The sequence below is a fragment of the Leucoraja erinacea genome, chromosome 25, assembly GCF_028641065.1.
Source record: "Leucoraja erinacea ecotype New England chromosome 25, Leri_hhj_1, whole genome shotgun sequence".
Taxonomy (NCBI): Eukaryota; Metazoa; Chordata; class Chondrichthyes; order Rajiformes; family Rajidae; genus Leucoraja; species Leucoraja erinaceus.
The window spans coordinates 20,019,423-20,046,858 of NC_073401.1; the positions used below are offsets into that span (position 1 = coordinate 20,019,423).

Genomic DNA, 27,436 nt, shown 5'->3' on the forward strand with positions numbered 1-27,436 from the left:
GTAGAGTGCTGATACGGATAGAGAAGTGGTTGGCAGACAGGAAACAAAGAGTAGGGATTAACTGGTCCCTTTCAGAATGGCAGGCAGTGACTAGTGGGGTACCGCAAGGCTTGGTGCTGGGACCGCAGCTATTTACAATATACATCAATGATTTGGATGAAGGGATTCAAAGTAACATTAGCAAATTTGCAAATGACACAAAGCTGGGTGGCAGTGTGAATTGTAAGGAGGATGCTATGAGAATGCAGGGTGACTTGGACAGGTTGGGGGAGTGGGCAGATGCATGGCAGATGAAGTTTAATGTGGATAAATGTGAGGTTATCCACTTTGGTGGCAAAAAACAGGAAGGCAGATTACTATCTAAATGGCGTCAAGTTGGGAAAAGAGGAAGTACAACGGGATCTGGGGGTCTTTGTTCATCAGTCTATGAAAGTAGGCATGCAGGTACAGCAGGCAGTGAAGAAAGCGAATGGCATATTGGCCTTTATAACGAGGAATCGAATATAAGAGCAAAGAGGTCCTTCTGCAGTTGTAGAGCCCTAGTGAGACCACACCTGGAGTATTGTGTGCAGTTTTGCTCCCCTAATTTGAGGAAGGACATTCTTGCTATTGAGGGAGTGCAGCGTAGGTTTACAAGGTTAATTCCCGGGATGGCGGGACTGTCATATGCTGAGAGAATGGAGCAGCTGGGCTTGTACACTCTGGTGTTTAGAAAGATGAGTGGGGATCTCATTGAAACATATAAGATTGTTAAGGGTTTGGACACGCTAGAGGCAGGAAACATGTTCCCGGAGTCCAGAACCAGGGGCCTCGGTTTAAGAATAAAGAGTAAGCCATTTAGAACGGAGGCGAGGAAACACTTTTTCTCAGAGAGTGGTGAGTCTGTGGAATTCTCTGCCTCAAGAGGGCGGTGGAGGCAGGTTCTCTGGATGCTTTCAAGAGAGAGCTAGATAGGGCTCTTAAAAATAGCGGAGTCGGAGGACATGGGGAGAAGGCAGGAACGGGGTACTGATTGGGGATGATCAGCCATGATCATATTGAATGGCCTACTCCTGCACATATTGTCTATTGTCTCGGAGAACATACGAACTCCACACAGACCAACTGAGGTTAGGTTTGAACCTAGATCTCTGGCTGAGATCTTAGCTCCGTCAGCTATGCCATTGTGCATCCCTGTTAGGTTGCAGTGCACGCGGTGTACAAGTGTACCGTGGCATACTTAGACATGTTTCTGGTCTTCTGAACACACACGTGTTTCTGGCCCTCTGAATATACATCAAACATACTGTCACTTCAGATATTCTGCAGTATGTTATGCACCTAAATTTATATATTATCATTTCTGGACTTCCTAACATATTTATAGCCAATTTAATCATTTCCTGTTGTGATACAAGTAAAGTGTCAGACAATCAGAACATAGCAAAGTAGCAAAAACTAATAAGTGGCCAGTGATAGAGACTGCACGTGCTTTGGTCACGTGAGAGGAGGCGGGGCATCATGCAGTCTAACCTGGCAGCACGACGGAGGTCTGGTTTCAGTGTAATGAGTTGAGATCTTGATGTCTCCTGAGTGGAGCCCTGAGCTGCTGATGGATGGGTTCCCGCCAACACCCAAATCCCATCCACACCACTTTTGCAGTTTAAGCGTCTTTGGAACACACCACTTTCCCCAGTCAGCTTAAGAATCGCAAAGAGCAAGACAAGATTGAAAATATTTAAACATACAAAGTTTTGTTTATTGGTGTATTTCATGCAGCAAAAACGTTACACTTAAATTAATACGAGTGCAGTTTTTCATTACATGAAACTTTTGCACTCTGTTGAAGGGAGAGTAAAGTTCACTGAATGGCCTCATTTCGGCAATAGCTTCATGATTCCATAATGAATTTCCTTCAGTTATCTTCAAGATCTCATGGCTTGATACATTTTAACAAGCTCTTTCCAAGTGAATAACGTGCAACATTTCAGAAACATACACAGGCCTGGGTCACTCCTCCCAGGATCCGACAAGCTTTCCTCATTGACATTGTTCTTTCCCTCAATCAGCCAGCCAGTTGGAATTTTAGCGGACACTGGGGACTGCAGATGAAATCTGGAGAACCGAGCAATCTGCTGGAGGAACTCAGCAGGTCAGACCAGCAGCATCCATGAGAGGAAGGAACTGTCTGTGATTCCAGTTGAGACTGCATCAGGAAATTTAGTAAATGTCTTGAAAGTTAATGCAACTAATCACTTAGCATAAGTCAGTCAAACGTCATGACTGGCTATTAACTTGCTCGTTACTTCACAGCGTTGGTTTGCAGCAGTTAAGTGAGGTGGGCATTAAATTTATACCACTCTTGAAAGATGCAGGAAAACTGATGCGTTTGCAAAGAGATGCTGAAGATTTATACCAAATGTACCATGGGGTTTAAGGATAGTACAAATTTTGAAAATGAATTTAGCATAAATAGTGCACTCATTGATCACAAGCAATTTACAGGTCAATAAATTAAGAGTATAATGTAACACATGTTGGCATTTACATGCATTTATATGGCACCTTGACCATGAAAGCACATCCCAAGGCACTTCACAGATTCAAGGCAAACAGATGCTGAGCCACCGGAAGAGATGGGGGGAGGATGCAAGTGACAGTAACTAAGTTAGAAACTTCGAAAATCAGCATCAAGGTTAATTAGAATGCTCTTTCATTTTTAGGGGAAGTGGATTATGAAACACAGCCAAGTACACATCACCAGGCTCATCATTGCAAATTCATTGGAAAACAAACTGGATGATGGCACATTGTGTAAAGTGCAACCTTTCTCTGAGGAGTCGTATAAAAAATAAATCGATTAAATTAAAAAAAACCTGCATGTATATAAGTAACAAAATCTCCAAACCACTGTACAGCCAGCGAGAGACGCTGTAGTTAAAGGGTGCTGAGCAGAAACTGAAGCAAGCTCCCAGCTGTGATAACCAAATCACTGCCGAGAGATTGGACTTGTAGCACGATTTTTGTGCACAAACACCACAAACTGCCAGTGATCAATGATCTCAGAAACTGGCTCAGACACTTCCATGCACAACTTCACCTCAAAGTGGCTGATGCTTGCCTGGTGTCAGAATGGAAATTATTGCTGCACACAGTATAGGTTCAGCACACCAAAGGGTGGGCTATTGTACAGGGAGGAATCCTCCTGTACTTGAAAGCAGCCATAGCTCATTCCCATCCATCTGTTGGTTGAATGTCATACATGCCAAGTCTTGATCTAACTGGACAAGTGGCACCTCAGTGTACATTCTTTTTGTACTGTGTTCAACTCTGGAGTGGGACTTGGACCCACCAGCTGATCACTCAGGTAAAAGTGCAAGTGCTGTGCCAAGGTCAACATGGAGAGAGTTAGTTGGGCTTTTGTACTGGGGAGAAAAACAAAGCTGAGAAAAGGAGAGGACTTGGGACGTGGAGCAAAGATTTGGGTTTTGTGCTACAGTATGTGTAAATCAGCATGCTGACTGAAGCAGATTCAGAGGGAGTGGTGTCCCTGTGTTCCTGCATTCTGTCAACACTTGCTGAATAGACTTGCCCTGAGAAATGGCCACATCCACAGGTGGGGGTGAGGCGGGGAGAATGACACATGTTCCCTTGCATATCAACCTCCTTCAGCAGGCAGGTCTACTCAGCAAGTGATGACAACCCAGACCCTTCAGGAGCAGAGTTAAGAACGAGAGGGGAAAGCAGATGGAGACAGTGAATCTCCATAGGGACAATGGACCTTCCTAACGGGTTCAGTCTTCGCTGGAACTGAGCTCCTCAAAATCGGAAAGCCCCACCATTTCAGGAAGCATGTAGGCACGACGGCGGCAGGCTCGCTGAGCTGGCTTTCGTGGCAGAGGATTTGTACAGTCCTCTACTAGCCTTCTTGGGATAGTAAGGACGCAGCAGGACATGCCAGAGTTGGCACCTTCAATGTCTGGGGCTTCCTCCCAGCAACCTTCCGTCACATTGTATATGTGGACGTAGTCTGTGCGGGTGTAGCGGTCATGTGACCTCCCACCCAAGATGTATATTTTGTTGTCCAAGGTGGCGATACCTGGCTCTCCGTGCCCAAAGGGCATTTCAGTCACCGTCGACCACTGGTCCCGCTCAATGTTATAACAGGAAACCTACACAAAGGAGAAACATTATGACAGGTCGGTTCAGTGAGCACAAATTATGCATGCTACAGGTCATCAGCACGGCATTAGATGCTCTTAACTACACGTACGCTTACATTGCTGGTCCTGGGGATCCGTGCTGAGCCAGGCAGTATACTGCCCTGGTTAGTGGGTTGCAGTAGGTCATCACTGAATGCAGCTTGGGTAGACTACATTTAAATAGTCACCATTAATCAATAAAATGTGTCGTGTTGGGGGAGGTGCCAAGTTTGGAGCTTTACCAAAAAAGAAACACACATTGCTGGAGTAACTCAGCAGGTCAGGCAACATCTCTGGAGAAAATGGATAGGTGATGGTTTGGGTCAGTCTTCACTGGAACTGAGCTCCTTGAAGTCTGGAACTGAGCTCCTTGAAGTCTGAAACTCCAACCACTTCAGGAAACATTGTAGATCTAGAAGGGTCCAACACGAAACATTGCCTAACCATGTCTTCCAGAGATGCTGCCTGACCTGCCAAGTTACTCCAGCACTTTCAGTGTTTTTTTGGCGAGAAGAATATGTTTTAAACACAGAGGAAAGAGACAGGTTAGGGATGGAAGGAGTTTCAGAGAATGGGCCTTGGAGTTGAAGGAGTGGCCGATATAGTAGAAGATGCAGAAAAGGCATAACTACCCGCATGGAAAAGCTGCGATTTATTATTAGCGGGGCAGTTTGAAACTATCCTTTCCGGTGACATGGATAAATCCCAGACATCAACTCTTCCCCACAGACTGTCTGTCCAAAGCGGGAAGACCCCTCTTCCTATTCTCTCCTTGCACAGAGCTCACCTGCATCACATCCTGTCTGTAACCATTAGCATTATTGCTGCCACCCAGGAGGTAAAGGTGGCCTTGGACTGCAGCCATTCCATGCCAGGCTCGTTCTACTGAGGCATCAGCCTTTTGTTCCCAGTGGTTTGTCTCTGGGTGGAAACAATGCAGCTCCTTCAAGTAACTTCTGCCACTTCTCCCACAGGCGACATATATATTCCCTGCATGCACTGCTCCAGCATGGGCATATACCTAAATGAGCAAAGAACAGTGCAGATTATTTGCAACATGAACCTGGTCAAACAAAATAACTTTGTTTGCTAAACTTGTATCTGGATCATTCATACCATCTTGTCCCAAATATGCATCTCACAAAGTGTGGCAACCAGAAGTGCACACAATACCTCAAATGAGACCTAACCACATTTTTTCACAGCTACCACATGACCTCCTGACTTGTACACAATGCCCTGACTGATGAAGGCAAGCATACCATATGCTTTTATTTAACCACCCTTTCCACTTAAGTTATCATTGTAGATGGACTTGCACAATAAGATCCTTCTGGAAATCAATGCTCACAGGGCTCTTGCCATTTACTGTATATTTGCCCCGACATTTGACCTCCCAAAATGCAACATCTCACACTTTTCAAGATTAAACCTTTATCCTGCCATATTACCTACTTTATCTTTGACCTTTCCCTAACTACCAACTTGTGCCCAATGTGCATAAAATGCCCTGGGATTCTGCTTAGCCTAATTTGCCAAGAACACTTGCCATGGCCCTTTTTAGTCATCCTAATGACTTGTTTCAGTTCTTATCTGTCTCCTGTGTTCTAGGTGAAAGGTATCAGTCAGGGGATTTGTGTTTCACTTTATTCATCATTACTCATGGATGCAGAGTGTCTCTCGGAGGGTGACATTTACTGACCACCTCTAATTGGGTGGTGAGGGGACAAGTTCCTGATCCGCTACCATGCTCGTGGTAAGGAAACTCCATTCAACTTGCTGTTGCGGGGCAGTTCCATCATTGGGGAAGAATAAGCACAAAGGGACGTGCTTGCAAGAAAGAACATTTCATGACCTGGAATGCATCTTATGGTTCTTAGAATGAACTGAACTAGAATGCACAGAGGGGAATACAAATGAAGCATCTAGCAGCTGAGAAATATTGTAGGAGCACAGCAGTCATGTGAACCACTTCAATGTTTACCATAAGGATCATTTGCTGCTGGGTAAGTGCCAAATAAGTGCATTCTATCACTTGCCAAACATTCAGAAACCTACTTTCCTGGGCTGACTAATGATGGAGATGAGTTAAGGAGAAAATATCATTCAGGAGAGAATATCCATATGCAACTACAAAATGTGACTGGAAAAAAAGAGGCTAAGATGTTGAGGGAGACGGTAACCTTCAGCTCTAACTGTAGTATGGTTCAGAATAGGTTGTGAAATTCAAACTACAGCTGACAGATCTATTTAATCCCTGGCTTTGAGTCTCAGCGTCCTGGGACAAGACAGTTTAAGTGAGGAGCTGTGACTTCCAGAAAATTTGTGATTATTTGAGAGTCAGTAAGTAAGACCTCTCAAAGACGGCTTCCAACACTTTGCTGATGATAGACAGTAATTGGGCAGTAATTAGCCGAACTGGGAACATGCTGCATTTTGTGACGAGGACAGACCTAGTCAGGCACAAAATTAAGGTATTGGAAGTACTATTGAGCTATAATTAAGAACTATAGAGAGGGTACTGAGCCTGGAAAGCCTTGCAGTTCCCCTCCACCTACATCAAGAAGGTGGCTTCACATGAAGATTCTCCACCATATTATCTTCTTATTGCTACCTTTGGGCAGGGGGTACAGAAGCTTCAAGACCACACCACCAGGTTTAGGAACAGCTACATTCCTACAACCATCAGGTTCTTAAGCCAACCTGCACAACTTGACTGCAATAATGTTAAACTACAGACCACCTTTTGCACTATTATGGACTTGCTTTCTAATTGTGTTTTGCATTAATATATATTTTTGCAGTCTTTTTCTTTTCTGTCTTGCAGAATCATTTGTGTTCTCTCAGCCCACGTGTCCGTGATGCTGCAGCAAGCAAATTTTCATTGTATCTGTACCACACAGTGCTCGTGCATATGACAATTAATTAGACAACTTTATCCTTTTGTCCTCGCTAGGACCTTGCCCAGGGAATGAATGTTTGCCCAAGGTTTCTCACAACTGAAAGTCAAGGCAGACCTGAAGACGCTGATTGTCCCCAGGCCAGCACTGTCCCTATACTCCCCTCCAACACTTACAGCCATCCAGGCCAAGCCCTCTTCTAGCTGCTACCGGTAGGGAGGGGTACAGAAGCCTGAAGTCCAACACCACCAGTTCAGGAACTGTTACTTTCGCACAACCATCAGATTCTTGAATTGGCCTGCACAACCCTAATCCTGCCTCGAAAATGGAACACTATTGATCACCACTAGTTCTAGCATTTACTTCTTTTCTGAATATTTTTTGCAGTAACATCTTATTTTTCAGTATTTTTCTTTTCACTATCCTGTAGAATTTGTGTGTAGATTCTGAAAAATTCATGTATTTGTATGTTGTCTGAGTTTATGTGCCTGTGATGTTGCTGCAAGATTTTAATTGTACCTGTACTTCATCTTACTTGTGGATGTGACAACAAACTCGACTTGATGAGAAATTTCACTTCTGCATGTCTATGAGGAATAAGGTGGCACAGTGGAGCATTGGTAGAGTTGCTGCCTTATGGTGCCAGAGACCTGGGTTCGATCCTGACTACGGATGCTGCCTGAACGGAATTTGTACGTTCTCTGGGTGCCCAGGTTTCTGTCCACATCCTAAAGATGTGCGGGTAGGTTATTTGGCTTTGCAAATTTTCCCCAGTGTGTAGGATCGAACTTGTGTATGGATGATCATTGGTCGGTGCAGGCTGGGTGGCATACTCTGTATCTCTAAACTAAACTAATCCATTAAGGCCTGCTCTCCACAGAGTACAATACCAAAACAGGAATACTAAACATGTCCACAGCTACATATCTCTGACAGTATAAATTTGTGCATACCTCTTTTTTCAGTGGTTCCATATATTCCCAAGAATTTAACCGGGGATCATAGCGCTCCACTGCATTTAATTCCTGGTGGTAGTCTCGACCTCCTATTGCATAGAGATACTCGCCCACTACACACACACAATGGTCAGCGTGTGGCTGTTGCATCGACTGGATTCTCATCCACCTGTTGTGCCGGGGATCGTACCTTAAAACGAGAGTTAAGCCAAAAAAATTCTCACTACTGTGAAGTTTTACCACAGTACTCAACTCATAACACAGAGTCACAGCAGCTCAAATGCTTCTAGGTAAACATCACATGCATTGAAATGTAGCTTGTTCAAGGCCAAAACCAAGAATGTACATTGAAAAGTCTTTAAAGAAGAGACGAAGCAATATTAATTTAGGAATAATAAAAACTAAACAGATGAGATAATTGAAATATTTACCAGTATATCACCTTATTGATCGTAAACATACATATTATAAGACAGCATTCATCCTCATTGTAATGTTAAAAACAACAGCAAATTCTTTTAAAAGCCAGATTAACTCATGTTTGAGGAGGAAGACACAAAGCTTATGAACAAGAGAAGATACAAAACAGAGCATCATTATGGTGATACTTACCACATCCTGACAAACACCACAACTGAAAGAGCTGTGAAAAGGACAATGGTACTGACAGTGATGAAGCAGAACTGGGTGAGCTGACAACAAGGTGACTATACTCCACAGCAGGTAATGTAGCTAGACTAAGAGAGCAGGTTTACTGTATTGCACTCCATTAAAGTGGAAGAACTGGGAGCAGGTTAACATAGCACCATATCTCATAGTAAAGCAGGACAGGGAGATCGGGAGCAGGATTATTGGACTCCACACCCTGTAATACAGCGTGAATGTGCGATCACGTATTGGATCACAGTAACTGGGAGACTCGGGTAGGGTCACTGTACCCCACTGCCCATAATACAATGTAACCAGGAGATTGGGAACAGGGTCAATGTACTCCACAGCCTGTAATACAGTGGGACTGAGAGATCAGTGGCAGAAGCACTGTACTCCACAGTACTGTAATAGTATACGAGCCAACCTTCCATATTATTGACTGCGACTGCCAAAGTCCTAAGGGATTAGATGGAGCAGAATTTGTTATGTGTGTCCAGCAAAGTTTTCTCAAGCAATATGCACGTGGCCCTACTAAGTGAGAGGTCAGCATTTAACCTCCTCTCAGGAAATTAGGCTGGGCAAGTGGTTGAAGTGTCAGCGTGGGAGCGCTTTAGGACCAATGACCATAATTCTAAAAAAAATAGGACTGGTCCACACATCAAAGCCCTAAAGTTGGGCAAGGCTAAATGTCGATTTGGAGAGGCTGTTTGCAGTTAAAGGGACGTCAGCAAATGGGAAGCTTTTTAAAGTGAAAAAAGGAGATGTCAAGGCCAACATGTTGGCTAGCAAGATTAGTGAAATCTGGTTGACAAGGGGCATTGAGCATCTGGTCAGGTAAAGGAGACATATGTCATGTGGGCAGCCTGGATCAAGCTATCCCTAGAGGAGTATAAGGGATGTAGGAGTACATTTAAGAAGGAAATCTGAAGGGCACACAGGTGGCAAAATATATCCTTGGCAGATAAAGTAAAGAACCTTAAAAAAAACACTATAATAAGAGCAAAAGAGTAGAAGCAAAAGACTGCAGATGCCTGAATCTAGCAAAAAAAGAGAGCAGTTGGGGGAACTCAGTGTGTCAGACAGCGACCCTCCCCTGTCCCCTTCCACCTTTACCTCTACCTCCGGTTTTACATTTCACTTCTCTTTCTTCCTTATCTCTCACCCTGTATTCTCCATTTCCCCTGTGGCCTGGAAAGTTAGATCATATGAGATCCTGGATGAGCTAATCAATTGGATACAGAATTGGCTTGGTGCAAAAAAGTCAGAAATTGAAAGTGGAGGTTTATTTTGCAGGGGGGAAAAAAGGCCTGTGATCAGTGGTGTACAGAAGATAAAACAGTACAGCACAGGAACAAGCCCTACGGCCCACAATGACTGACGAACATAATGCCAAGATAAAATAATTTAATCTCATCACGAGAGAAGTCTGACGGGCAAGGCAGATGAACTCAGATTGTGAATAGGTGCGTGCAACTGGGCTGCTGTTGTCATTACAGAAAACCTGTTAAAAGAGGGATGTTGGAAGAAAAGGAGGAGGAATGGAGAAGCAGGTTGATAACTGGTGAATGATTACAATGTTAGAATATACAAGCTATTCACTAAAATGTATTCTCTGGTGTACAATAGAAATAGAATTGATGTCATACCTCCAGCAGTTCACCTCTGCTCTATATCCTGCAGTGTTGTTGTCCCCTCCCACAAGATAAGCAAAATTATTTAAAACAGCAATGCCCTGGTTTGACATCTTTGGCATCTGTGCCTGGGTTAACGTTCGCCATTCCTGGCTTAATGGGCTCAGAAACTTGACTTCATCACTCAAGTCTTCATCCTGGGGAGAATACATCCCTCCAAATCCCACCACGCATTTGAATTCTGATCTCAACTGTGTCTGTGGTGTCTGAAGGACGGGTTGGAGGATCTCATTCTGGTGATAGGCCAGGGCATCTGCTAGAACCTCCTTGAGAGGACAAGGGCTCAGTCGATTGTACAGTTTCTGAAATGTCTGCTGCTCAATCAGCGCAAAACGGACCATCTCCAGCAGCTTTGGTGGGTCATGCAAGGAAACCCGGTCTCTCTCGATCTCCTCCTGCGTGTAGTGGTATAGCAAGGCAGCTTCATAGACATCTTTCTCAGAGTTTGCATGCAGTTTGTCACTGCTCAGCAGGCTCTGCACTTTGGCCAGGGGCAATCGACGGTAGGTCTCCGTTTTGCTGAAACTCAGAAAGTTTTCCAGGATGTAGAAGTCGATTCTGTCATTCAACTGTGTTAGATTGTAGTGCTCAGCCAACCTGTACAGCTCAAGAATGTTCTCGTCATCAATCCAGGAAACGAGGAAGTCACAGCAGAAATCAATCACCTCTGGAATCTGGATCAAGTAAACAGGTGTTAGCATTCAAAATCATGCACAAACCGGTTCCACTAAGAAATGTGTCTCAATTTGGCAACAGACATGAAGATGAAAGTCAGGCAGCATGTACGCAGTCCCTTAAGCCCACCGAGACTTCACCGACCATCAAGTATTCATTTACTCTAATTCTGCACAATCTCATTTTTTATTATCCTCATATTTTTATCAACTGCTCCACCTCCCCCCACCATTCAGATTCTATCACCTCCACTTTAGGGGTAATTTAGTGGCCAATTAAACAATCAACCCCCGCACTACAGGATGTTGGAGGAAGTACTCACTCACAGGGGAAAATGTACAAACTGCACACTCAGCACCTAAGGCCAGGATTGAACCCAGATTGTTGAGCTGTGGGACAACAGCTCTCACTGTGCCAATGTGCCATTATAGAATTGGCTTACCATAATCCTCCTGGGACATGATCAGTGAAACAAGGTAGCTGTTGGAATGTGATCATGTATGCTTACGCTGAATGAACATTCCCGATATCACTTATTTATGGAAAGGGAACAACAAGATTATAAATGTATGGTCTGACCCTGGGAACAAGATATATACTTGAAAAGGACTGTGTTGGACAAGATCTGAAGTGATACCAAATCAACAATAACTGCATTTCAAAAACACTTTGGACTATCCTGGAGCATTGAAAGTTGCCATTTAAACAGATTGTTTACTTTATTTTGACAATGGACAAATTTGCAGTTTTAATGTAGAATAAAATGATGCAATTTTGCAACATATTGTTCAGCATTCACTACAGAGCCAGGGGTCATTTTTGACACTGAACCGATAGAAGTATTAAATTTAATTAGACACAAAATCCAAATGAAATGTACAAAATTGCAGTGCCACAAACTGGCAAGTAATGTTTAACCGCTGGAATTTATGTAGCCTGTTTATGAAAACATATCATGAACGTTTCCAAGATCACTGTGCTGTCAGGAAATTAATTCAATGGATGTGGGTAGCATTGTCCAGACAAACATTTTTTGCCATCCTACACTCCATTACTGAGAAGGTAGCCCAGCACTGTTGAAGTTCTGAAGTCACTGGAGAAGACAACTGATTTTCTTCTCTTAAAGGACATCCATCAGTGGTAGTGTTAAACCCCCTTTTCACGGGGCGACTTGACGCAAGAGGTAACCAGAGTTTAACATCGTGGGAACCTCGTGCGATAACAGTACGGCATTCGTGGACCACCGTGGTGCTAACGGCAGGTAATCGTGTAACTTGGGTACTCGGGAGAAAATTCAAACATGTTTGAATTTGTCCAAGTGTGACTTGTACACTTGTGGTTGAGCATTGCAACATTTTATGAACGTAGTGGCCAGTGCGATATCCGTAGTAACTCTTGCGGTTACCGTGGGAACTCCTGCGAACGGTGAACCCGGAAGTTGGATAGAGTGAATCCAGCCAGTTTGCTATTTACATACAAATCTAATAAAACTAGCTAACAAGCATTTCATTAATGTCAGTGTGTCTCTTTTTGTCTGAAAGCAGTTTCTAACTGGAGGAACTCCGCGGGCCAGGCAGCATCTACGGAGGGAAATTGACAGGCGAGCCTTTCCTCAGGCTGCCTTATCTCTCTAACCCCCCCCCCCCAACTCCCACCCACACACACAAATGCTGGAGAAACTCAGCGGGTGCAGCAGCATCTATGGAACGAAGGAAATAGGCAATGTTTCGGCCCGAAAAGTTGCTTATTTCTTGTGTATGTGTCGGAAGGAACAGCAGATGCCGGTTTAAAGAGAATGAGTAACTCAACGGCAGGCAGCATCTTTTGGGAGAAGGAATGGGTGACATTTCGGGTCGAGACCCTTCTGATATGCTGCTTGTCCCGCTGAGCTACATGTTGTGTCTATCTTCGTTTTAATCCAGCATCTGCAGTTCCTTCCTGGCCGAACCCGATTGAAAGATGAGAGGCTGGGCGATAGAAATCATTAATTGAATTAAATAACTAGATACCTGTCTAATCGTATCTACAGGATTGGACAGGCTAGATGGAGGAAGAATGTTCCCGATGTTGGGGGAGTCCAGAACCAGGGTCCCAGTTTTACAGTCTACCGTGGGAACTCTTTAATTACAGCGGGAAACCTTCAGTTTCCCAGGGGGTCGGGACGGGACTGGAGTTGGGAGGGAAAGGTGGGGGAGTCGAGGGAGAGGAGGGGGAGACAGATGGGGGTGTCTTCATTTACTGGCGGTGGGTGTCTGTCACTGAAACAGGCAGGTGAGATTTCGCATCCACCTTGTGTGTGCCTCTCTCTCTCTCTCTCCCTCCCTCCCTCCCATCTCACACAGGCATGAATGGAGGAACTCCGCGGGCCAGGCAGCATTTACGGAGGGAAATGGACAGGCGACCCATTCTTCAGGCTGCCTTATGTCTCTCTCCCCCCCCCAACTCCCACCCACACACGTGAATGCTGGAGAAACTCCGCGGGTGCAGCAGCATCTATGGAACGAAGGAAATAGACAACGTTTCGGCCCCGCTGCACCCGCTGAGTTTCTCCAGCATTCGTGTGTGTGGGTGGGAGTTGGGGGGGGGGGGGGGAGAGAGACATAAGGCAGCCTGAAGAATGGGTCGCCTGTCCATTTCCCTCCGTAATTGCTGCCTGGCCCGCGGAGTTCCTCCAGTCATGCCTGTGTGAGAGGGAGGGAGGGAGAGAGACAGAGAGAGAGAGAGAGAGGCAGTCCTGGTCAGTCCTTTTTGAAGATAGACACCAGTTGCTTGGAGCAACTCAGCGGGACAGGCAGCATCTCTGGAGAGAAGGAACGGGTGGCGTTTCGGGTCGAGAGCCTTCTTCAGACTGAAAGTTTCACCTCTCAGTAGATCATAAAATAACACAATCATCACGGTCAATGTGAGACACAGTCTTTATTCATATTTGACAAAATAAAAAGACGACTTCTTGCACATATTGAGAGAAGGTGCATCACACCAAACAACATTTGTCTAAAAAAAACATAGATTATTCTTCAGCTCATTAAAGAGCTCGGGTGAAAAAAACCAATATAGTGTGTGACAACAAAGTAACATCATTTGTGCCACGTGATTAACTACACTACAGTCCACGATGTTCATTCACGATTAACGGGAAAGATCGGGAGACGGACAAGTCACTCGCACAAATGACAGAATTGCCGAGTACCGTGGGAACTCTTTACTCTACCCCCGTTATATCGTGTGATATCGTGCTAGACCACGACCACTCCACTCTGGCTACATCTTGCGTCAAGTCGCCCCGTGAAAACTAGCCATTATGCTCAATGCAGATGAGTTAATTACCTGAATTTGAACTCCCCAACTACACCAGTGAGAGAATGAAATCTCTCCAGAAGTCTCCAGGTTTCTGGATTGCTTCCAATAATTTATCTCACCTTGATGACTGTTGGGAATTGCATTGAATTAGAGCAGGAACAGGCTCTTTTGATTTAACAACTTATTCATAATTTGTCTCACAAGAGCAACAGCACATGGAAGAGATTTTGAGGGCTGACATAAGCTTCTGTGGAACCATAGTTTCTGCAGGAGTCAGTGCCTCCAGATAGACAAGGTAACAAATGAAAAATGACAGAATGACAAAGAAAACCTAGTTCACATTCATTTTTTAACCATTTTCCTGGTTTAAGCAATGATTTAAAGCAAGTTCGATGATTAATAGTTATATTATCTGATATTCTATTACCCAAGTCCAAAGGTTTCAGGTTTTAATTAGTAGATGAGTAAAATTGCATTGAAATAGCAAACTTAATGTAGTTAAAAGGTCAGTCGGGTGCTTCAAGAAGTGTTATCAGATGAATTATGTCAGCCTCAATCAGAGGGGGAGAGTGTCTTTCAGACAGATAGGCAAAGATGTTTATAAAGGAAGTCAAAGAAGTTTGAGGAGAGAACTCCAGAGTTTAGTGCCTTGTAAGCATAAAGTACAGTTGCCAAAGGTGTAATGAAGGAAGTAGAGGGGCACAGGAAGCCAGAATAGCAGCAATGGAGAGATTTGGAAGATTTGTCCACTTGAAGGCTGTTCCAGATACAGAGAGAGAGGAGGGAGGAGGCTAAAAGGGAACAGGCAATGATCTAGCAAATGGACCAGTGTGGGAAAATATGAAACTGCCCATTTTGGTAAAACAATTACAGATGTATATTATCTAAATGGTTACAGGTAATGGTGAAGCTCTGAGTCTTTCAAACTCTTTCTCAAAGGGCATTGGAGTTCAAGTCTTTGAATATTTTTATAGTTCTGGATGAGCAAAGCAGTGAAAGGTACTGTGGTAGGCACCTTTATTTTCCAGCTTTTTACCCCTACTACAATCAGTTTGAAGAAGGACTCTGCTCTGAAACATCGCTTGTCCATTCCTCCACAGATTCTGCCAGACCCGCTGAGTTACTCCAGCGCTTTGTGTTTTACTTTTTGAATGGATTTACAAAGTAGCCTTATGCCACCTAGTGACTGAAAATGAATAATGCAGAAAAACATTAGAAAAAATGTTCTTCAATTAAAACTCAGCTGGCAGCTGATTATATAGGAATCTTGATAAAAAGGATTACAAGTCTAAGGACAGGACACAATGGTCATTTTTTGCACTGGAACCTTAACTCTCCGTTTCATATCCATGTCTCTGGTATCCAAAGATCTCTATTAAAGCATATTGCTCCTGTGACTAACTCTCCCACACAAGATCATTCTTCCAACTTCTTATTCAACCATCCCTCCAGCAGTTGTATGCTCCCATAAAAGCCAACCACTCCACCTTTTTAGTGTCCTAACTCTTTCTCAAAATCTAATCCTGTACCCCAGCTCTCCAATGAAGCTGCCTGCAAAATTGCTCACTGAAGCTCAAATTTCTATTCCTTTAACCAAGCACACAGCTGACAATAGCCTGTGTCCTTTGTCATCTTTACTTTTTTGCATATCTTTCATTAATTTGTTTTACAGTGCCCTCCATAATGTTTGGGACAAAGATCCGTCATTTATTTATTTGCCTCTGTACTCCACAATTTGAGATTTCTAATAGAAAAAAATCACGTGGTTAAAGTGCACATTGTCAAATTTTAATAAAGGCCATTTTTATACATTTTGGTTTCACCATGTAGAAATTACAGCAGTGTTTATATATAGTCCACCCATTTCAGGGCACCATAATGTTTGCAATGCCATGTAAATGAAAGTTGTCATGTTTAGTATTTGGTTGCTTATCCTTTGCATGCAATGACTGCTTGAAGTATGCGATTCATGGACATCACCAGTTGCTGGGTGTCTTCTTTGGTGATGCTCTGACAGGCCTGTATTGCAGCCATCTTTAACTTATGCTTGTTTTGGGGGCTAGTCCCCTTCAGTTTTCTTTTCAGTGTATAAAAGGCAGGTTCAGATCAGGTGATTGACTTGGCCACTCAAGAATTTACCATTCTTTAGCTTTGAAAAACTCCTTTGTTACTTTAGCAGTATGTTTGGGATCATTGTGTTGCTGTAGAATGAACCGCCGGCCAATGAGTATTGAGGCATTTGTTTGAACTTGAGCAGATAGGATGTGTCTATACACTTCAGACTTCATTATGCTACTACCATCAGCAGTTGTATCATCAATGAAGATAAGTGAGCCAGTACCTGCAGCAGCCATTCATGCCCAGGCCATAACACCCCCGCATCCGTGTTTCACAGATGAGGTGGTATGCTTTGGATCTTGGGCAGTTCCTTCTCTCCTCCAAACTTTGCTCTTGTCTTAACTCTGATATAAGTTAATCTTCGTCTCATCTGTTCACAAGACCTTTTTCCAGAACTGTGGTTGCTCCTTTAAATACTTCATGGCAAACTGTAACCTGGCCATCCAATTTTTGCAGCTAACCAGTGGTTTGCATCTTGAAGTGTAGCCTCTGTATTTCTGTTCATTAAGTCTTCTGTGGACAGTGGTCATTGACAAATCCATATCTGACTCATGAAGAGTGTTTCTGATCTGTCAGACAGGTGTTTGGGGATTTTTCTTTATTATAGAGAGAATTCTTCTGTCATCAGCAGTGGAGGTCTTCCTTGGCCCACCAGTCCTTTGCGATTATTAAGCTCACCTGTGCTCTCTTTCTTACTAATGATGTTCTAAACAGTTGATTTTGGTAAGCCTAAGGTTTGGCTGATGTCTCTAACAGTTTTATTATTGTTTCTAGTCTCATAATGGCTTATTTGACTTTCATTGGCACAAGTTTGGTCCTCATGTTGATAAACAGTAATAAAAGTTTCCAAAGGTGATGGAAAGACTGGAGGAAAGACTAGGTGCGGAAAGCTCACATACCTGCATTCAAGAGGCAATTAAACACACTTGAGCAATTACAAATGCCTGTGAAGCCATGTGTCACAAACATTATGGTGCCCTGAAATGGGGGGGGACTATGTATAAACACAGCTGCAATTTCTACATGGTGAAACCAAAATGTATAAAAATATCCTTTAATAAAATTTGACAAAGTGCACTTTAACCACATGTGATGTTTTCTATTACAAATCTCAAATTGTGGAGTACAGAGGCAAATAAATAAATGATGGATCTGTCCCAAACATTATGGAGGGCACTATATATCTCTCTACATCTATAACTCTCGTTTCCCTTTCCCGACTCTTAGTCTCATGGAGGATCTCGACCCGAAAACATCAGCTATTCCCTTTCTCCTGAAATGCTGTCTGACCCGCTGAGTTACTCCAGCTTTTTGTATCTTTCTATTCAAGAGTCCTTAGTGTTTTTACATGAGTGAAATGTCTGACAGTCCATTTCAGAATTGATATCTTTCTAATTAAGTAATTTGCATCTTAATGAAAGGTTCTGTAACATGTACTATCCAGCTTGTTTATCTACCAGAGAACTACTGTGGCCTCACAGGTCAACAAGGCTTTCGGCACATTGGGTTTCATCTGTCAGAGTACTGAGTATAGAAGTTGGGAGATTATGTTGCAGTTGTACAAGACATTGGTGAGGCCACATTTGGATATTGTGCTCAGTTTTAGTCACCGTGAAATAGGAAAAATGTTAAGCTGGAAAGGGTGCACAGACGATTTACGAAGATGTCGCTAACACTCGAGGGCCTGATCAGGCTAGGACTTCCTTGGAGGGCTAGAGGATGAGGGGTTATCTTATAGAGGTAAATGCGCAGAGTCCTTTACCCAGAGTATGAGAATCAAGAACCAGAGGACATTGGTTTAAGGTGAGGTGCAGGAAGATTTAATAGGAATCCGAGGGGCAGAATTTTACACAAAGAGTGGTAAGTATATGGAACAAGTTCAGCCATGATCACAATGAATGGCGGTGCTGGCTCGAAAGGCCGAATGCCCTAGTTGTGGCAGGTACTATCAGAACATTTGAAACACATTTGGACAGGTACATGGATATAATAGGTTTATAAGGATATCTGCAAGCAGGTGCGACTAATGTATATGGGGCATGTTGGTGGTCGTGGGCAGGTTGGGCCGAAAAGCCTGTTTCCGTGCTGTATGACTACTATATCCCACAGCCAAAGAGGTGGAATGTACCACTCAGACCTTAATGCTGTAAATGCACCACAAGGAGGGGGGAAGGGTCAACTCTGATGTGATTCTCCATTATCAAATAGAACTACATCTAAAATCAAGGTTATTTGGTGAGAGTTGGTGGGAAATATTTTGATTCAGGACCAGATTTGACACAACCAAAAATTGATTCAGTTAAAGGGGTCCTATGAAGCCCTTCCACTTGAAGTACATCTGTAGATCCAGCAGATCCTGAAATCCTTGTGATAGGATATTCTGATTTGTCTCAATTCTCGTGAAAACTTTGATGCATCCCATGAGACCAAACCCCATGAACTTGTAATCATATTAAATTGTGTAATTCCTGGTTGGCATACTACTCCCTCAATTAGTGTTTGTAATCAAGCCTGTGGGGGAAATATATTAGTCCATTACCTGTAGCTGACAAGCAGCCACCAGCACATCCTGCACGTTGTCCAGATTCAACTCCATTTTGGAAGTGTAAATAAAGTCCAAAATTTTGCACATGACCGCATAGGATATGTCATGCAAAAATATTTCCTTCTCCTGCATCTCCCGCAGTCCACCAGCAAACATTCCTCTGTAAACAAGAAGATACTGATCAGAGTTCACTCTCATTTATATTATTGGGCAGGGATTTATCTAAGATAGAAAAATTACCATGACATAAAAACTATAGTGAATGGAGTGGATTCAGAAAATCATCCATGAAAAGCTATAACCCTTCAGCAGCAGAAGAAATATAGTCTACCACTACTTCTAGCCCCATGGTCTGGCATATCTCACATTCTGTGATTATCTTCAAACATGAGATTGACCTTAATTCAGTATGAAGAAAATGGCATCACCACACCTGACATACCACACCCACCACCGAGGTGTCACAGCTGCAACGTGGGAGAGTGTGTACACTGAACAAGGACACAATTAAGCATATCTACAGGTAACAGAAGAATATTCTTTTTGTCTTTTACGCTTGCTCCAAAGCATACACAAAGTCAACCAGATAATGTAGAAAGTGTCCACAAGCGGGGTTCTAAATAGGGGTTCAAAAGAGGGGTAAGAGAGGTGAGGATGGGTTAGAAAGTGGAAGGTGACAGAGTAAGAATTTGAGAGAGAAGCAGAGCTACACTAGGAATTCAGGGAGGTGGAAAGGCAAGGATGTTGGGAAAGAAGGTTTTTTTTTTAAATAAAAAAGTTGGGAGGGACATTAGGAAAGAAGGGGGAGAGAAGAGTGGGGAGGAAAGTTGGATAGGATGAATATAGGATTTATAGAACATAGAGGGATGTGGACCTTGTACAGACAGATGAGATCAGTTTAACTTGGCATCATGTTCAATGCAAACATTGTGGGCCGTGGGGTCCGTTCCTGTGCTTGACTGTTCTATGTTCTAATGGGTGGAAATACCAAGGTACCAAAAGTCTTCTTGACCATCCTATCGTCCCGTGACGCTAATGGAGTTAACCATTCTCAATCCAACTCACCTAGATGAACAAGATCCTACTGTATTTTTTGATAACCAACATCACTAATTACAACAACAACCACTTTAGTGTAATTGAACTGCAAAGCACAGGAACTGGCTATTCAGTCCACAATGTCTGTGTGGAACGATGCCAAGACCAACTCTAAACTACCTCCACATAATCCATGTCCCTCCATTTCCTACATATCTATGTATAAATCCAAAAGTCTCTTAAACATCTGCCTTCACTACCCCTTGCGCAGTGCATTCCAGGCACCCACCACCCTCTATAAAATCTAGCCCCACACATCTCCTTAAAACTTTCTCCCTCTCACCTTAAAGCAATGCCCTTTCATCAGCAAATTTATTAAGCTGCCTTGTACATTCTCATCAGTTTAAATTCCATTTGGAATATTTTGGAGGACCAAGAAACCAAGAACCATCCAAATTGGTGATATAAACAGTGAGCATGGCTTTGTAAATGTGAGGTTGTGTCTTACTAACTTCATCATGTTTTTTTGAGGAGGTGAAGGTGATCAATGAGGGTATGACGGTGGATGTTATCCACATGGATTTTAGTAGGGCAATTGATAAAGAGCTCATGGTAGGCTAATCTAGATTTAGATGATTGTATGAATTTGGAACTGGTTTACTGACAGAAGACAGGGTTGTGATGGAAGGACAAAGCAAAATCGGATTGACCAAAAAATCTGAATTCCTCCAGAATTTCAGGCATGCAGACTTGAAACAGGCATTTATTCTTTGATATACACCAAGAAATGAGAAGAATATACAGGTGATTTTACTGCAATGTTTAATCAGTTAACAAATCAAATGCAATTAGTCATCCATTGACATCTAAATAGGCATTCAAATCAAAACACTCACATAACACAATGCCCAATCACACCTGTGAAAAGCTGAAGTCACACAGGCATGCACACCCACAAACACTAGTACCTAAAGTAGTCGCATGATGCTGCTAGAAGTATGCGGTGAGCTTCAATGGACTTTCCCTCTACGATCAGTATAACATCAAATAGACTTGCACTGTTCCGGAGTGCGACTAGTCCATCGAGCAATGACTGGGAATGTGCTGAACTCTGATAGATCTGGCTCACTTTTTTCTGACTTTGCTGTTTGCCCACACACTCTTCTGCCATGGTCAATGTTGTTGTTGACACCCAGATTTCCAGAAAACCTGTCCGACCGGTGGCTTTCCAGACTGACTGCTCTGAAAAATATTAAAAGGTGCCAAAAACATTCAGCTTAAAAAGCACAAGTAAAGGCCAGAATCACTTTTGATTTCATATTATTATGTTTATTGAGTTGAAGTCAAAGCATGATTCCATCAGTTTTCAAGATATTAAGGGAAACTATTAGGATGGAGAGAAACTGCGTAGGCTGGTTATTGAATCAATGATAGGATCATATTCTTACTTTATGAGCCTATACAATCTACTGCTCGAGTTTGTAAACATTTCTACACACAGAAATAAGTATAAATATGAATCACTTCCACAAATCACAATTTATACTTGGCCAACTGAGAATGATCATTCTCAGAAGATAGACACAAAAAGCTGTAGTGACTCTGCAGGACAGGCAACATCTCTGGAGAGAAGGAATGGGTGACGTTTCAGGTTGAGTCCCTTCTTCAGACTGCATCTGCAGTTCCTTCTTACACATGATCATTTTCAGCCTGTGTCTCAAGCTGAACCGGATATCTTACAAACCAAGGGACCTATTTAATCAAGCAGAATTCCTTATCTTCGATCTTTGCTTAGATTTTACAATCCAACTTAAACTCATTTTATTCACTGTGCTTTCTGAGCCAATATCCATACACATTTCTTTGCTAATTTAAGAACAGGAGCCGAACTGATCCAAAACTTCATTATTCGGAGGATATCCTAATTAAATCAGCTCCCTCTACTGTCCTCCTTGTATCACCACAGTAATGACAGAAATGAACATGGGACGATCATACAACTTATAGCTAAACATCATACCATGAACGGAAAATATCATCTCAGATTTTATTTTGTTATTGACCTCTCCTTCCCTAATGAGTTTTATAACCTGTAAGCTGCTATTGCCTGTCTCTATTGATTACCTACTCAAGGCAACTGGAAATATCTTCACTAAGTTTCAATACACAGACATTTTTCAGTGGGGGTAACCTCAGAGTGATTAGAAGTCGAATCCCTGGCTAATGTACTCACTGCCATCGGTGTTCAAATTAACTTGATATTGGTTCCACCATTTCTACTGGGAGCCTATAACTGTAGAGAAGGGTCTCAACCCAAAACGTCACCTATTCCGTTTCTCCAGAGATGCCATCTGACCCTCTGAGTTACTCTAGCTTATTGTGTCTATCTTCAATTATAATTACTGCTCAGGTTAAGTATTACAATTTCTTATCTACTGGGATTTTCCTGCACATAGCTACATGGTATCCGAGATTACAAAAAATAAACTGCATTTACTTTAATGCAACAAACCTCAGAGTCATTTAAACTTAAAACATCAATCAACACTTGAAATTAAGATGTTATTGCAATCAAAGAAACACATTTGAGGAAAAGGCAGGAATGGCATTTTAATGCTCCTGGGTATAGATAATCCATAATCGATGCCTAACTTGGGGGAAAACCGAAAAAAGGGTCTCAACCTGAAATGTCACCCATTCCTTCTCTCCAGAGATGCTGCCTGTCCCGATGAGTTACTCCAGCATTTTGTGCCTAACTCTGGAAAACTTCCTCTGCACTCCTTCCACACTCCCCACATCCTTCCCGTAACGTGGTGACCAGAATTGCACACAATTCCCCAGATGCGGCCTAACAAAAGTCCTGTAAAATTGCATCACCACTTCCTGATTCTTATACTCAATGTCCTGACTTATGAAAGCAAGCATACCACATATCTCTTTTACCACTCGATCCACTTGTGATGCCACTTTCAGGGGGTTAAGACCCCAAGATCCCTCTGGTCATCATTGTTGTGAAGGGTCATGCCATTAATTGTATAATTTTCCCTTACATCTGACCTCCTAAAATGCAACACCTCACACTTGCACGGATTAAACTCCACCTGGCATTTCTCCAGCTGATCTATAAACTTCTGTATACTTTGACTGCCCTCCTCACAATCCACAATCCCAGCAATCTTGGTGTCATCTGCAAACTTAATAACCAACCCAGCCACGTTTATGTCCAAATTGCAGAAAATATACAAACGAGCCAAATAAAACAACCCTGTCAGGATCAGAGTAACTACACCACAGAAACAGTCCATTTGGCCCAAATGTTTTATGCACAAACCTATTACTTCTTGTCTTCCTATCCTTCCTATTTATTTTTATTCCCTTTACCATATGTGTGTATCTCATTAAAAGTAAATGAGCTACAGCATCACACACTTTATGTGGCTGTGCATATATTATAATTATTCCATGAAAGAAAAACTTCCTAAATTACAGGAGTAAAATGGAAAGGCCACGCGGAGTTGGTGTTCGAAGTAACAGACAATTTATTAAAACTGGTGAGCACCAGGAGACTAGTCAAAGCTGATCTCCCGAGTGTGACTTTGTAGCTTTTTTTTATATTCTCAGATGACAAGAGTACACAGAAACTTGATTAACAGTAAAACGAGGTGTTGATTACAAAATGGAGCTTATAGGTTACAATCAGAATAAAATGATTGATCACGTCTAACTTCGTTGATAATAGATCCAATTTTCTGTTACAACGATAGCTGCATGCAATAATGCGATCAATAAAGTTCCTGAAACTTGGGTGTCTTCACTGCTGAATTCCACAATTTACTTTTAGGCTTTGGCTGTGGACCCCTGCCACCACATTAGCACAATCCACAAATAAACACAAAAAGCTGGAGTAACTCAGCAGGTCAAGCATCATCTAAGAAGAAGATACCCTTCGTCAGACTGTGAGACAGGGGAAAGGGAGATAAAAAATATAGAGAGAAATGGAACAAATGAATATGCAAAATATATCATAGTTACTCTCTCATATATCCCTTGTTTCCTTTTCCCCTGACTGTCTGATCTCGACCCAAAACGTCACCTATTCCTTTTCTCCAGAGATGCTGAGTTGCTCCAGTTCCTTCCTATAGCACATTCCACATCCCTATTTACTAGTTATTAGCTTTCACTATTCTTTCCCTTACAACACTTTTATGATCTCTGGGCTTATCCACAAATAGTGCACATCAGTCTGAAGAAGGGTCCCGATCTGAAACATTACCTATTCATGTTCTCCAGAGATGCTGCCTGACTCACTGACTTATCCCAGCACTTTGTCTTCTTTTATAAATCAGCATCTGCTGTTGCTTGTTTCTAAATGCTATTAAATAAATCTGGTCACTGATAGCAAAAGCAACAGTCAAACAAAGACATTATGGGGCAATATATGGCCAAAAATTTATCATGCCAGAGGGTCAATTTATGGGGCTGAAGCAATTATAAAAGTAGAAATGAGCAGTCTTGATAATGCACAAGATGAGAAATTTGAAACGCAAAAGAATTTGCATCAACACTTTGCTCACATATGGTGAGCAACACAAAGAATTGAAATTTAAGGGAAATCACCAGAACCCGTCAAGGATCAATTTCAACCTGAAAAGGAGTAGCCGAGTGGATAACTGGAAGGATGGTGGGAGTACTGGACATGGGGTGATTGAAATGACTACTGGATTAGTTGAGAGCGGGGTAATTGAGGACTGGTGAATTGGGAAGTGGATTATTTGGGGTAGGGTAATTTTGGGAGGGATATTTGGGGAAGTGATGTAATGGGAGAGTTAGGTAAATGAAATGAGGTATTTGGGGAGTGGGGGTGATTAAAGTGGGGTATTTGGGGGAGTGGGATGCTTTGGGGGGTTGTTCTTAGAATGGGGTATATGGGGGGGGGGGTGAGGCTGTACTTAGAATTGGCTACCTATGGGTGGCATACTTACAATGAGGTAATTGGAATAGTGGGAAAATAGAATGGGGTAATTGGGGAAGGTGGTATGTGGGACGGTGCTATAATTGGGAGAGTGAGGAACTAGTATTGGTTTATTATTATCACATTTACCATGAGAGTGAAAAATGTGGCATGCTATCCAGGTAGAACATCCATACATTAATAAAATTAAACTATGCATAATGTAGTGTTAGTTACAGGAAAAAAATGCAGATAATAGAAAGAGAACAAAGCTCACAAGAAGGGTCTTGACCACAAGCGTCACCCATTCGTTCTCTCCAGAGATGTTGCCTGTCCCGCTGAATGACTCCAGCTTTTTGTGTCTATCTTCAGTTTAAATCTGCAGTCCCTTCTTACACATTAAGCCCACAACCATCGGATTACCATAGTTTATAACCATAGTTTATAAGAGATCTATCTATTCAAGAGTCCGAAAGCAACAGGGAAGAAGCTTTTCCTTAATTTGGTGGTGCATGCTTTCAATATTCAGTACCTTCTGTCTGACAGGAGAGGGGGCTGATCGAATGAGCAAGGTGTGAGTGCTTCTTGATTAGATTGGCTGTTTGTCTTTTGGGATGGGAAGCTGGTATGCATGATGTTAACGACTGTACACACAACTCTCTGAGTGGAGTAAATAGAATGGGGAAGTGGTGTAATGGAATGAGCTATTTAAATAATTAGAATGGGGAATTTGGTGGAAGTGGTGTCATTGGAATGGGGGAATTTGATGTACATTGCCATGGGGTATGTTTGTAGTATGAATGGGGGAATTTGGGGAACCAATGTGCTTGGATGGGTGTCTGGGGTAAATGGAGCTGGTGGTTTTGGTGAATGGGGCGATTGCAAACTAATTGCGCAGAGTGTTTAGGGTAAGTGGGGTAATAGAAATGGGCTAGCAGACCATTGGGGAGTGAGGTATGAGGTAAGGAACTGGTTTAAACCAAACATAGACACAAAAAGCTGGAGTAACTCAGCAGGTCAGGCAGCATCTCCGGAGAAAATGAATAGGTGCGTTTCGAGTCGAGACGTCACCTATTCCTTTTCTCCAGAGATGCTGTCTGACCCGCTGCGTTACTCCAGCTTTTTTTTGTCTATAAATGCGGTAATTCAGTAGGGTGCATGGGGGAAATTGGGTATATAATACCGGGTGTTTTGAGAGCTGGGGTAATTGGGATGGAGTGTTTGGAACATGGTAATTGGAAGAGGATGTTTGTGCGGAATGGTGTAATTGGAGTGAGATACTTGGGCTATTGAGTTAACTGGAGCGGGGTGCAGATGGGAATTGGATGTTCATGTTGGGGGCCAGGTTGGAGCCAGATGTTTGGGAAAGTGGAGTAATAAAGCGGACTGTTGGGGCAGGATTATGATGATTCGGGGGACTCGAGGATGCTAAGCTTAAGAAAAAAAAACAAAGTGCTGGAGGAACTCGACGAGTCAGGCAGCACCTGTGGGGGAAATGAAGAGACGTTTCGGGTCGGGATCCTTAACTGATTCGGGGCAGGCTCGCAGTGCTGAGTGGGAGGGGCTGTGTGGGAGAGCTGGCTGGAAGGGAAAGGGTCAAGGGATGAGTGAGGTGGGGGCGCCGGTTCTGTTTCAACACGAGTCTGTTGACGTCCGTGCTTCCCCACCAATGCCCTGAATTGGCACCTGCAGCCGCAGCGAGCGTGCGGCTGAGAATTAGTAAAAACCGCAGGTGGGGGGGGGGGGGGGGGAGACTGCTAGTCGCTGCTCTGATCTAGAAACCCCTACCTTCACCTTGTCACAGCAGCGCTGGGCCTGGACTCAGGCCTCGCCAGCTGGGCCCGAGGCCCGCGCCTCCTCCCGCTCGAGCACCGCGCCCGCCGCCATTTCCTTCCCTCCCTGCGCACGAAATGGCGGCGGGTGACGTAGCGGACGGCACGCGGAGGGGCAACAGCGCGTCCGGTGGAACGGCCCCTCGTCCCCTCGTCCCCAAACACCTCAACACCCCTCCAGCCTCCCCGGTTAACCCCCAACCTCCTCCAAAGTCACCCCAATACCCCGTTAACCCACCCCCTCCTATCCAATCACCCCAGTCCCCTCCTCTAACATCACCTCACTAACCCCCCCCCTCTCCAGTTACCCCCAGCCCCCTCCTACCCAATACCCTGTCAACTCACTCCTCCCTCCTCCCCAATCACATAGAAAATAGGTGCAGGAGTAGGCCATTCGGCCCTTCGAGCCTGCACCGCCATTCAATATGATCATGGCTGATCATCCAACTCGGTATCCTGTACCTGCCTTCTCTCCATACCTCCTGATCCCTTTAGCCACAAGTGCCACATCTAACTCCCTCTTAAATATAGCCAACGGACTGTGTAGCCTCAACTACCTTCTGTGGCAGAGAATTCCACAGATTCACCACTCTCTATG

The 27,436-nt window shown here is 43.3% G+C and overlaps 1 protein-coding gene across 3 annotated transcripts; it reads right to left on the minus strand.

The window, feature by feature from the left end:
- Positions 1-1,721: 1,721 nt before the first annotated feature.
- On the minus strand, positions 1,722-26,972 carry klhl22 (kelch-like family member 22). 3 transcript variants are annotated; one of them, XM_055655949.1, is made up of 7 exons: positions 26,801-26,972; positions 21,024-21,297; positions 19,012-19,177; positions 10,335-11,053; positions 8,035-8,227; positions 4,969-5,202; positions 1,722-4,151 (listed from the first exon to the last, which is right to left on the minus strand). In XM_055655949.1, the coding sequence occupies exons 2-7, from the start codon at positions 21,224-21,226 to the stop codon at positions 3,774-3,776; spliced, it is 1,893 nt and encodes a 630-aa protein (XP_055511924.1). In that variant the 5' UTR covers positions 21,227-21,297; positions 26,801-26,972; the 3' UTR covers positions 1,722-3,773. The 3 variants fall into 3 exon arrangements, with proteins under 3 accessions (XP_055511924.1, XP_055511925.1, XP_055511923.1); XM_055655950.1 differs by lacking the exon at positions 26,801-26,972 and adding an exon at positions 24,329-24,437; XM_055655948.1 differs by having other exon boundaries at positions 1,723-4,151; positions 26,795-26,971.
- Between the last annotated feature and the right edge of the window lie 464 nt (positions 26,973-27,436).